Raw genomic sequence first — 13,318 nt, 5'->3', positions numbered from 1 at the left:
TTTTTTTTTTTTTTTTTGAAAATCAAGTTCAGTTCATATTAGGGTTGGTGTACCATATGCCTGCATGGATGTATATGATATGGATCCATGGATGCCCACAAAGGGGACGGTGTTTTTCCCTATCCTTCTAATATAATACATTTTTTTTTCTTTAATAAAATTTAAAATTTCATTATTTCATATGTTAATTCAAAAAAACATGCAAGACTGACAAATCCTGATGGTAACATAATGATTACCCTTGATTTTTAGAAATAATACAAGGGGAAAAAGTTTTTCTAACCTCACCACTTTATTGACAAGAAAAAGTATGCCTATAAATATATATCCCTAGACAAACTACAAAGCCAAACATGAGGATTTTGAAAATTTGTAAATAGGCGAGAAAACTACCTGATAGCACACGTTCACACTAGCCCCCATGGCAATGGGAGGATGTGCATAAGAATCTTCAGCATGAGATAGCACAATTTTTTCGCACCTACTATATCTTGGCATAGATACACATTATTAAGTAGCGTTTTTTCTTCCTTCTAAAATATATCTCCCACTTTGGTCATGGATTGGCTCGTTTCTCATGCCTTATTTTCCTGCCAATCTTTTTTGAATCTGACCCCCTCACCCCTTCCATAGATTTCATTGACATGCAAGGGGTCTTTAGAGTCCGACACTAATCCAATATACAAATAAAACCAGCTTTTCTTTGGATTAAAATGGGACAATTACTATCACTCTTCCACACTCAACCTATATTTACTATTAGTCCCTTATCTCAATCTTCTTTCAGATTCCCTCAATAATGCAAACTTCACTTCTCCTTCTCCTTTGATAATTTTAAATTTTCAAATTAGCCCTGCTACCCACTCCTCCCCTAATCTCCTGAGTGTATCAGAGTTAAAAGTGTCGATTTAGAAGAGTAGCAACCATGAGGCCCACATGTAAGGGAGAAGAGTGTGGGAATAAATCTTCCACTCCAAGCTAATTTTTTTTTTTTTTTTTGTTACACATTCCAAGCTAATTGGAGCATGGAAGAGGGGCACCATGGGGACCCATACGTCGAGGAGGAAATGAATTTGTCAAAGTAGCATTTGAGTCTATTTGCCAGTAATTTAACAATGATTTTTGTAAGATACATTACATAAATTGATAGGCCCAAAATCATCAACAGTCCCAACTCGCTAGTTGCAACATCGAAACGGACGTGAATCCAATGCATAGCGCACTGGTTGCAGCCTCTGCTGGTAGAACAAGCATCAGGTTTATAGTCTAAGGATCAACTCATGTCACACGCATTCTCCCCCTCCCCTCTTGTGTGTGTGAGTAAAGTCCCCTTGGACAGTTCCATAGTTTGTAAAAAAAATAAAATTCGAAATGGACTATGGAAACCTCGGTTGCTTGATTCCATCTCAAGAGCTGTACTAGGGTATTTTTATAAATTAGCATCTGATTTAGATACCCTGATCATTACAAACCTCAGGAGATAATGTACCTAATCTTTACTTTGTTCCTTTTAAACCCCAGAAATTAACCATGAGTTGCTAAAAAACATTAGTGAGATAATATACAACTACCAGACATTAGCCATTGTCACAAACTTTACAGTATTTATCAAAAAAGGAAGACTGCAGTCTACAGCTTTTCTTTCTTGTACAGAGGTCCGGATTCTTGATCAGGAATTTTTGATTGCACCTACATCCGGATATGGTTGCATCTCACCAGCACACCCACAGCCCCATTGATCCAGCTCATTTAGGACAAGGCAACTTAATCTACAATCACCACTCACCACCCCCCCCACCCCTTCTAAAAAACAGACCCCATGCTTCAAACACTAACCAGCTTAATTTGGTTTTGTTGGGGGCCAGGGGAGAGGGGGGGTTTGGGAAGCCCAAGTACATGGGATCAACAGCTTCCACATTGGTAAATCTTAAACTTCACCAATTTTGTAATCCGAAAATGAGATTGTTGCACGTGCTTCAGCCGTTGATGACAGTTCTTTCTTGTCCAAGCTGAAGAAAGAGCAATTCTGAAATGCATCGAGACTGTTGGCTATCAAACGATTCAATCCACTGAAGCTTACGCTATCCCCGAACATAAGATCTTGGGCAAGGTATCTAGGTGAAGGTAAATCCATATCTAATGGCCCCAAAGAATCTGGCTGCAATTTGTCAGATGCCCAAAACAAACATAAAATCAGATGGAATCCTAAAGACCCCTGGCAATAAATGATATGATGTTGATGAATCAGGCATTCAAGAGAAGGAGCTAATACCCAATATATATCTGTCAACGCATTCAAATCCTTTGAGTTGTCTGCGCCATAAGCCTTTGCAGCATTATCGGGGCTCTGTATGTTAGGCTCGCAGTTATCCATACAATCTCCTTCGCAACCAGAATCATCCAAGTGCTGTTCTTCAAGTAATTCCTACAGAAAAAGGTCATGTTAAGTTTCAGCCTATGAGCAACTTTTACCCCGCCAGCAGTAAAGTATAATTAAAGGCAATGTCAAGAGGAAGCAAAACCTCCACCAAGCCACTGGTACTCAACGCATTTGTATGGCTGTCCAGTTTGCAAGCCCCCAAGGAAGCACTTCCATGTGTGCTTGCAGCCTCACAATTTCCTGCAACCTTTTGAAATGAGAAGCCATCACATGTTTCTTCAGCATCCCAGATGGAAGATGAATGTGACAGCTGCACCGGGCCTGATAGTAGACCAGACCCGTCTTGATGACCAGATATATGAGCAGCAATGGCAGCATCGAATGAATCACAACTGAAAGGAATCTGCTGAAGATACTGAGAACCTCCTTCAGTTGGTTGGTCGATACAGGTGGACTCCACAGCACGAGATTCATCTGAGAGTAGATCTCCAATGCTTATGTTGGTTAGGCTATCAGCCCACTCCCTAGCTGACAATGAGATACCGTTGCTCGTTCTGGGATTATCCTAGATATAATGACATTAAAAAATTTAGAAGAAACAGATTGTTGATGAGAAATGCATCTAGTTGTTACACCTCCTGTATGACAATGATTAAAATAAGCAATATAACAAATCTTTTAAATGACAGCATTTGGTCCCTCAAAGGATGCTCCACGAACTTCAATACCATATAGGTGATAGCCATTGAAGTGGTGAGAGGTACATACCAAATCCTCCAATTGTCTTCTGATATTTCCACCTCCAGTCTCCTTTCTATGCCATGATGAATGAGTTGATGACACCTGAAGATTGTCCTCAGGTTCTGTAAAAACATAACCAGTCATCTCCTCAGACATCTCAGTAAATGAAGGCATATGAGTAGTGCTCTCCATCATTGGGGAGGGTTGGCCCTTCAGGCACTCTGAAAGCTGCTCGGAATAGTGATGGGTAAGAGATGCAGGTAATGGTCTTGCATTCACACTTTGCTCCTTCCTTTCAGAGACATTTATACTCCTATGCTCCTCCTGGAAATGGATAGACGTTGCAGGTTCTTGAAACGTCACTAGTTCAAGTTCAATATTGCGGAACCAACCATACCTTGAAAGAGAAACTGGTAATCGGTAATGCCATTCACTAGCTATTTGGTATTAAAAAACAAAAAAACAAAAAACAAGAAACCTTAGGCGAAAAACTGGGGGACTTCCTATGCTCGCATAAACTTCTGCCGCACAAGCAATAGTGTCCTGCATCCATCTCTGATAAACCCCTAGGTTTTCCCTTTGAATATTGTATGGGAAAAGAATCAGCTCCCCTGAAGCTATGCTGGAATTTCCCCACTTGCGATTGAGATGATCCAGAATTGACGACATCTTCTTTCGAGCGCTAAGAGTGAGCTCCAAGTGTGGATTATGTTCATCCTGTGACAAAATAATTAAATAATAAAAATCTTGACAATTGTCGTCATATTATGGTTCTACAGTAAAAGCTCATTACGAGATTAAAGATTTATATTGTTATCTTTCTTTCCATTTTACCTTTTCCAATGCTCTCCTAGTACCTTCATCAATTGGGAACAACTGGAGCTTGAGTTTCACAGATGCCTGTCCACTGGTCTCTCTAATCTCTTGTTGTGAACAAGCTGACAAAGGCAATGAAGACAGATCCCTTCCAATAGACTGAATGCTCTTTTGCCCTGATAAAAGTAGATGGAGCAGATTCAGATATTGCTGATAAATTTACCATGTTGATTCCACCTTCATCTACATTCAAGAACATACCACTGGGAACAACCAATAGCCGAGGAAATAACTCGTTCATTATTCCCTGGTCAGGGGAGAACTTTTTGTCAGTTGTTCGCTCCAAATGCTCAGCAGCATCTGCAACCAATGAAACCCCAGCAATTGCAGCCTTTTCCCATCTCTTGTATGCAGCAGATGAGGCAGCACCTATTAGACATCAAACAAATTGTACATTGAACCTGATCTTGTTTGGTATAATGTACCAACATATGAAAAGGAAACAGATCAGAGGACTTGCTATGGCAGATCTGAGGAAATTAAACATTTCAAGAAGGAAAAATGAATATATGACCACCAATAAACTGGGTTAAATGGAGACAAAAAATTTCTTGCTCAAATTTAATGGTTGTGCACTTTCATCTCAGATTCGTACTGGCCAGGTGAGGTGCTTGCCAGAGGTCGTGAATAACCAAAACTCAAATATTTTTTTCTACTAAGATAATCTCTATTGTTAAAATTCAACCAAAAGACATACAGGAAAAAAAAAAAAGTATGGAGAAATGGTTATTCAATTTGATGACGAGCATCAAACCCTTGGTAGACAAAAAGGGTGATCACTCCTCAAGGAAGTGGGACATGTGAGTCCATACGAAGCCACAACAAGACGGCATCAGCAAGTGCCACAAAACAGCCTTTCCCATTTCTCTTTGTTGCAATTGAGAGCATCATACTGGTTTCGTTCTCGAATTTACAACACTCTCTTCTTCACATTTCAAGCTTGCTCTAAGCCCTGTCAAAGCAATATCGTAGCCAATTAGAAGCAAATGCCCCAGAATGTGGAGCAGGTGCAGGAATGGTGGCAGAAAAGCCTGATTAAAGTAGGAAGGTTTAGGCAGTTTTCGGACTACATATATATGTATGCACACAGAGAGAGAATATCTTTTCAATAAGCACATTTAAAGAAACACAGTACATAGAGGACAAAATCGACAGCTTTGGGAAATCAACTTTCAAGAGTGACTGCTTTCTCTGGGACAGGACCACAAACACCAACCCCAGAGAAAAAAAGGCAGTTCTAGAGACTGAGGGGACACATTAATCCACTTTCAGAGAAATTTACCCTTCCCTTGATAAGCAAGCAGTAGAGAATGGTCCATGGGATCACCCCAAGATCCAAAGCATCAATTTTAATCGTTATTATTCTACACTCTGCACCAATTTCTAGTTCCAGAAGGAGGAAATACCATCTCGAATACAATAGTGGTCAGCAATCATTAAAAAAAGCACCTTATTGAAAAGAGATTACCATTAATTGTCAAAAAGCTTTAGGGGAAAAAACGAAGGCTTCGAGAAGGCCATCAGATCATCCAGTATTTCAAGAAAGCTAATAATGCAAATACTAAAAAAAATTATACAATATAATTTTGTAGAATAGTAACCTGTTTTTCGCCGTTGCCTTGCTGTTCTCAGAGCAGAGGAATCACATTTGATGTTGATCCGGTTAATGCCAGTACTCATATTGCGCTTCATGGAAGACCCTTTTCCTGATCCGACTCGTTGAATGTTTTGGCTGTCAACAACAACTTTAACTGAACGAGTATCCTGTCCTGGGGCTTTACTGTGAAGTTGAACAGTCGGGGATCCAGGTTGACAATTTTCACCTTGCATAGGTCGTCTCCTTACGTTCTTTTTCCGATCCTTCAGGAGTTGATGTTCCTTATGGCAACAAAAAATTGGTTAATCCAGCAAAGCCAAAATTAACCAGAATTATAGTTAAGTATATAAGGAATGTAGAGATTCAACTAACCAATGCCTCTATGAATATCTTAAACCTTCTAGGTTTCAAGTGAAGCTTAGAGGCTTTGCAGCTATACTTTTCCAACAGTGACCACCTGCAACACCATTGAAAACATGAAGGGTATACCACACCAGTTCAAGTTACTCCATAACCAAACGGATTATGTCTGCTAAAATGTAACAGAGCATAATAATTAGCATGGAATTGTAAAATATTAGAAGAATACATAAAAGTGTAGGACAAGCAAATAACCCAAGCATAAAGTTTCCAAACAATGGAATAATGCACACCAAAGCTAATGTGCTTTCCTTACAAAGCTGATATACAGAACCAAAATATATGGCCTGATTTATAAAGAACAAAACAAAGATGGAGAACTAAAGAAGAGTAGATTGTACAATACATTATATTAAAGGAAACCTTATGCAAGGACAGAAGACAGGCTGGACCAAGGCAGCAACAAGCAATTTTCAGGCAGGACCCAGCGACGAACAATTCGGTCCAATGCACTCCCACCCCCTAAGCTCTAGGGCATACCATACCAGGTGGCCAAATAACCACATCTTGGCTTCCATGTACATATCTCCATGATGATATGGATACTTTAGAAAAGAAATTTTGGCTATATTTTGCTTCATATCAGATATTAGTTTGGATTTTATCAAAGAAAAAAATATTAGTTAGGACAATTTTATTTAGTTCTGAATGTGAATCGCAGCTTCCAGTTCTCAGTTGTAATTATTCTATTTTCAATCATCTGAGTTCAGTCTAGGTTCATCACTTTTCTCTAGGCCTTTATTAATTTATTTAAAAGAATCAATATCCTTTGCTCATTTGCTTTTTATTGATGTCATTGGGTAAATTTTTCTATTACCTGATCATCAAGCCGATGAATTTGTAAATCCAAGTGATTCATAAGAATTGTGGCTAAAATACTTCCAAGTTATGTCTGACATCAGATTGGGAATTCAATCAACTGAAATTTACATAAAGATCACATATCTTTTTCTTTTTATTTTAAGAGGGGGGAGAGGATGGGGTAAAGAAAGAATTTCATTAAAAAAAGGGCAAAAATTGTAGAATTAGACAAGGCTAAAGTGCCGCAGACCATATAAGGCTGCCAAACAAAAGTACAGGTAAAAGTAAAAAGATCATTCTGAGAGGGCCTAACCTTCCTTGTTTCTTTTTATTTCTCCTGATCCCACCTGTTACGGAAACCCTGTTTTTTGTTCAATTTCTGAATGCTTAATTCAATCATATCTTCTTCATTATAGTTCAGATAATTCCCAGATTTGATATTCAAGACTTTGTTCCTGATATCTCTTAAACTGTAAGAATACCATCAAGATTTCTCTAATCTTCAACTGCTGGGTTGAATTCCTTGATATGTTTCCAGATTTTCTCTACAACAGACCCATCACACCTTCTAGAACTTCATTATTTTCTGGTATAAAATTCATCAATAGACCTGGGTGACACTGTTGGGAAAATCTCAGCCCTGTCTGATGCTGTTTTAAGAATTTACCGTTCAATTTTTCCAGTTCTACTGTCCATATTTTCTTCTATTTTCTGAACTTTTTAGAATTTATTTACTCTTAAGTTCAGGGCCTGGGTACTGTTTGGTACTTATTTGAATAAATAGTTTTTCCTGATATTGCATTGTCTAGAGGTTTTTGTCAAATTCTTTGGTTTGGTCAAGTCTGATCCTGGCATAGTTGTAGTTGGTACATCTAGATTCCTTCTCACAGAGAATATCCTATTTAATGCATACAAATCAACAAACTGAAAGAAAACTAAGGAATTAATTAGTTCATAATGTTTACCATCGAAGCATTGCAGCATTAGTATCTTTCGAGTTTTTTGCATCTATACTAAATCCTGGACCCAGCAGTTTGTTCATACGTCTTACCAGACGATAATAATAATGCCTGACCTGCATATACATAAATAAAGAACAAAAACAATAATTATGTATTCGACAAGAAAAAATACAAACCAAGTATAAATCATTAGAACAGAGGTTTTTTTCCCTTTTGGTTCTAGTAAGACAGAATGACAGATAATATATCCTAATGGTAAAGACATTAATATATCTCACTTTACATGCTAGAGATATGGATAGGTAAGCATAATGACAATAAGCGATTGGTACTAAACTAGAAGGCATGCTGCTAATCTGATAGGATAGCTTTATATAGATAAAAATATGTTGTCGAAGTCATTACCATTGGCATGTTGGAAATAATATTCTATTAAGCCAAATAAATTCATGTAAAATGGAATTAAATCAACTACCTTTTCTTATATGCATGATATACTGATAAATCTTAATGTCAATATGGTGATTCCCGAGAAGGAAATTGTCTCCTTAGGCAGCAAAGTGAAAGCGTTGGATGCTCAAAAAAGCACACATCATAGCTAGGAGTGAATCCGGATAATTCACTTGGTAAGGCTATTGTTTATGTGATGACTAGAAAATTAGTCTGGTCAGTCTCAGGCTCTCAACCATAGGAAAGTGTGTGCATGCATTAGCCTAATCTATAAAGGAAGATGGGAAGTTGTCACACACAGGCCATTGTTCATATTTCGTATGTCTTGTCACTAAAATTATTCGGCTTGAAAAGATTAAGGATTATCAGCGATGTATTTTAAGTACTTTGATTCAGCAATCTATCAACCTCGGGTGTTGCACAAGCAGTCAGCAGAAAAGGATAAGGTCAGAAACAGTTAGAATGTCCAACTGCTGGGTGTGTGTCTAACACATATACGTTACGTATACCCATGCCATGCAGTGACATGAAATGTCAGGTCAAAAGAGATAGGAGTAGTGGAGTTTTCTGACAAGGGTAAATTTTTGCAAGCAAGGAAAAGCTATTCTGCTTCTTTTCTTACTTTTGGCATAACATATGAAGTTAGAAACTTGTCAATTCCCACAGTGTATGTCTCAAAATAAGGCATGAAGTGAGGCCAAAGAAAACAATTACTGGAAACACATGTAAAAACCCCTAGTTTATCGGTCACAAAATCACCAAATACACTGAACGCATGTTCCCCCACCTCCACCCCAAAAAAGAAAACCAACACATAGTTCTCCTACAAGTTCCAGCGATAAGTTAAATATTTGTTTTTCCAGCTTCTTTAATTAACTCAATAAATGACTCTCCCAAATGTTGCGGACAAGTCAGATATTTCTAAAATCAGAAACCATTGATTCTTGCATCCATTTTCCAGAAATTGAGCACCGAAACTTTCGAAGTCAAGCAAAGGTATCCAAGCATCCACAAGCATATCTGGGCATCACAAATGTCTATTTCCACCCTGTCAAACTCCAAATGCTTCCATCTTGGATTGACGGAAGAGCAGCAGTAGACCTCCTCCAAATCTGCTGACTGATGCACTACTTGATTGACTTCATCCAGATCAAACCCCTAATGCAACATTGGCCCTAGAAGGTTCAGCATCAACAAACCTGTTGGCTAAGCAACAAGCGAGAGGAATCTCCCTCAACACAGGCAGGAACATTCAGCCCTAACCATGGTGTTTAGTTCTTGGATTTATCTTAGGGAGCCAGATTGGTTTCATGGGTTGAGCAATGGGTTTTATTTGATGTGTTTCACATCATGCTTGTTATTTGGATGGCTAATAGGGGCAAGGGCTACAGCCATGGGAGAGAATTTTTTTTAGGTCTTCCTTGTTTTAATAGGCTTACATATTAGTTATGTAGTGGTGTCACCAAGATAGACCAAAATTATCATTCATTAGCACTATATTCCTTTCAGGGAAGGACAAGACTTTGTTCAATCGTGCGTTGTACCTTTTAAGATTTGCATGTGACATGGAGGAAAAGAATCTGGAGGATTTTGAAAATACAGAAGAGATTCCTATACATAAAGGTGATGACAAATGTTTTCCAAAGAGGTTTCAAAATCTCAACGAAAATAAGTAAGCTTATATTGGGAGCAAAATGAGGCAAGTCATAGATAATGGAAATGCAAATTATAAAAAAAAAAAATTCTTATAGCCAAAAGAAATCAAGGATGGTTGACAAACTATTGATTCAAGTTCCTGTAGCACTCAATTATCAAATTGTATGATAGTTTGCAGTACAATGTCCCGAGCAAATTGATCACCTGATCCTTGTTTTTACTTTGGACACGACATGTGATCTTCTCAAAATTCTGCAACCAGAGCATCAAACATCCATTGTTAGGAAACTTCAAATGGAAAAGATTCCAGTAACCAAAATGGATGCACGGAAACATGCCTTGCCAACTTGTCGCAATGCATTGAAGAAACTTTCTTCTTCTTGTCGTGTCCAAGCAGCCCATTGACGTGTTTGTTTTTTCACTGATAACAAATTTGGCATGCAAACGATGAGCACAACTCATTTTTAATCTGCTAAGTGTTTAACACCTTTACTGCAATGTCTCAAATGACTGACAGTTAAAAAAGATGATCAGAAAACAAAGCTGTGTAGGTGATGACCATGACAACATACCAGGCTGTTGAGAAGAAACAACATTTGTGGAGGAAGTTGTAACACCAGAATCACCATCTTTGATCAATAAATTCTCTGATGGAAGGGGAGCATCTAACTCCCGAGAAACCTGCAACTTTGTGTTCATATTGAATACCTCCAAGAACACCAGGTCTTCCTTCCTACAAAAACTTCAAATGATGCTTCTTTAGATATTCCCAGGTTTCCACTAACAGATTCATAGGCAATCTAACATGACAAGAGTTTTAGAAAATGTGAGAATTGAGAGAGAGAGTGACAATAAATAATGAGTCCCACAATTCATAACATAATTGTTAACCCTAAACCCACTTGGTGGCATGCATCACGCATGAATAACTTGGACCATATTCGCTTCTTTATGTTGAAATCTAAATGAGCCATAAAAGCACCTCAAGGATGTGACAGAAGCTATCCCATGTTGCATAACCTCGCAGGTACATTACTGCTGTGAGAGTGACAAACTAACAAAAGGACCACTATCCTACCTGATATAAAGTTTGTAAGCTCCTTAATGTGATCTCTAAAATGAACCAAGCCCACATAAATCATCATTCACATCTTTGCCAAGCTTAGCAAACTTGTGTTCAATTTTCCACAGATTAAGAAAAAACCCAGCAAGCCAATGCACTTGATAACTAAGACCTTGCCAAGCGTATATATCACAAAGCAAAGCATCAAAATTCTTTTTTTTTTTCTTTGGGTGAATCATCAAACATTCTTGAACCAGGGAAAAAAAAATAATGAGAAATCTTAAAAATTCAATCAAAATGTGAGGGTAGCCAAAACATCAAAGAAAATAATGGGATATACGGCATCAGCACGTTTTCAGTAACGACATGATTCGCACAAACATAGCCATTTAAGTAAACCTTCGGCAGAAATAAAGACTACTTTCAATGAATTAGACTTGGCACATAAAATAACATAGCACTCCCATTTCAGGCATTGAGACAAACCCAATTCTAATTAAAAACCCTAAAACGGGAAAAGAAGAAAAAACGACTTTTTTTTTTTGTACAAGAACGACGGGAAGAGAAGAAAATGATAGACGTCAAACGAGGAAACAACTTACTCTAACAAAGATCATCGTTAGCCAACACTAGAAACGGATTAAGATTCAAAAAACTAAGTTTAACCATTCAACTTGGAATTCAACAATATATAATATAGTATTCGTCTCGTCCCATCAAATAGAAGTCCTGATAAATTGAGGAAAACAAAAAGGAATATAAATGTTTCAATTTCGATACCTGAAGAAGTAGTAGAGTTTCCACTGAACCTAATAATCGCTCCTTCGAGCTCCAGATGAACAATAAATGGATGATAAAGAAGAGAAACGGACGGAAGAATCACCGGCCAGATGTCCGCAGGGAAAGAATCCCAGGCTTACAGCGAATTTTACTTTCCAGAGAGAGAGAGAGGCGTTATTAGTTAATTCCAAAGGATAAAATCGGATAATTACTTCAGGTATAAGATTTTATTCTTGTTCCAATACTACCCCCAAATTTAAAATCGAGCCTGGCTCCCTTGGCCCTTGCCGGAACACAACTGGACACCTGTCCTTTTTATTCCAGAAATACCCCTTATTGAACTCTAAATGGCAGTCGGTTGGACGGATGTTGAGAACGGCCTATTCCAGCAGTGTAGGGATAACGATGTATACACCGCCCTCGGCTCTTACACACTCTCCATACTTGCTGACCATGTGAGCCTGAGTGCTAATCTTTAGGCTCTCCTGTGCATCTATTGGCTTGGCATACATAGGCGGTGCGTAGAATACTTTCCTTAAAATTAATATTTACATCACTTACGGACCTCCAACATGCATCCAATGGCTATAAGGGTCTTAGGGTGGGTGCATCTCTTTCCAACTATCAGATGCATGCTGCAAGGGCTGGAGGGGTTGGAGAAGACCCAATCTGTAATACAATTAGGTGATGACATCTGCTTCTTTTGCTAAGTGCTGATCAAGTCCTCGTGCGAAAATGATTCTCGTACGGTGTTTGATTTACACTTGGACTCCATTTAATCTCTCTATTCTTTTAATTGATTTTTATTCTAAGTGTAATCCATGTGTAAATCAAACACCGTATGAGAATGATTCTAGTACGAGGACTTGATCCACACTCCCTTTTGCCTCCATAAATGGAATTTGAATCAACTATCTCGTACGTGAAGGCTTCATGTATATAATTTCATGATGATGCACATTATTTTGCTTCCATAAATACCCCTCCATGTTGCCGTTAACAATGTTTAGAGGATATTTGTGGTAACAAAAGAATACGTATTATCATGAAATCATATGTGCAGAGTCGTTGCTCTCAATGTATAACTCTCATAAATGTCTTTCTATGCACTCTTAATAGTAGCATAAGAGACAAATGTCATTACCTAATGCTACGTGTAGCATTCACGTGTAGATAGGTGATTTGGTCTCAAATTAATTCACCAGATGCTTTACCTTAGAAATATTAAAAGAAACAAAGGTCAGTTTGACTACAATTGAAGCAAAATGAAATAAAAATTTCAACGGTATAATAGAATAAGAAAAATTTTAGATAATGGAAATACATATGAACAAAAGCTTTTATTTTTAACTTGAATGATATTAAAAAATAAAATAAAGTTACAACGATTGATTTGATCATAGGTTTATTATGGTATTTGATCATAGGTTTATTATGGTATCGTAGTTCGACATTAAATTTAAACTTCCCTTTTTCATCATTCTTATGATGATGGTTTGATGTCAAATGATTTTATTAAGATCTAGATCATCATGATCATGTTGAAATGTGCAAATCCATCATTTGTGTTAAATAAACTAAAAAAAGGGCAT

The 13,318-nt window shown here is 37.7% G+C and overlaps 1 protein-coding gene across 3 annotated transcripts; it reads right to left on the bottom strand.

The window, feature by feature from the left end:
* Window positions 1-1,476: 1,476 nt before the first annotated feature.
* Window positions 1,477-11,923, bottom strand: LOC122072605 (TSL-kinase interacting protein 1). 3 transcript variants are annotated; one of them, XM_042636968.1, is made up of 14 exons: window positions 11,727-11,923; window positions 10,456-10,616; window positions 10,222-10,304; window positions 10,088-10,135; window positions 7,781-7,890; window positions 5,967-6,051; window positions 5,599-5,875; window positions 4,199-4,366; window positions 3,956-4,113; window positions 3,600-3,838; window positions 3,149-3,518; window positions 2,523-2,945; window positions 2,273-2,425; window positions 1,477-2,158 (listed from the first exon to the last, which is right to left on the bottom strand). In XM_042636968.1, exons 2-14 carry the CDS (start codon window positions 10,580-10,582, stop codon window positions 1,928-1,930), a joined length of 2,472 nt encoding a protein of 823 aa, XP_042492902.1. In that variant the 5' UTR covers window positions 10,583-10,616; window positions 11,727-11,923; the 3' UTR covers window positions 1,477-1,927. The 3 variants fall into 3 exon arrangements, with proteins under 3 accessions (XP_042492902.1, XP_042492903.1, XP_042492904.1); XM_042636969.1 differs by having other exon boundaries at window positions 10,456-10,618; window positions 11,732-11,923; XM_042636970.1 differs by lacking the exon at window positions 11,727-11,923 and having other exon boundaries at window positions 10,456-10,625.
* Between the last annotated feature and the right edge of the window lie 1,395 nt (window positions 11,924-13,318).

Source organism: Macadamia integrifolia, chromosome 3 (genome assembly GCF_013358625.1).
Source record: "Macadamia integrifolia cultivar HAES 741 chromosome 3, SCU_Mint_v3, whole genome shotgun sequence".
Lineage (NCBI taxonomy): Eukaryota > Viridiplantae > Streptophyta > Magnoliopsida > Proteales > Proteaceae > Macadamia > Macadamia integrifolia.
Note: the sequence above shows the minus strand (reverse complement) of the source record. Positions and strands in the feature narration are given on the sequence as shown.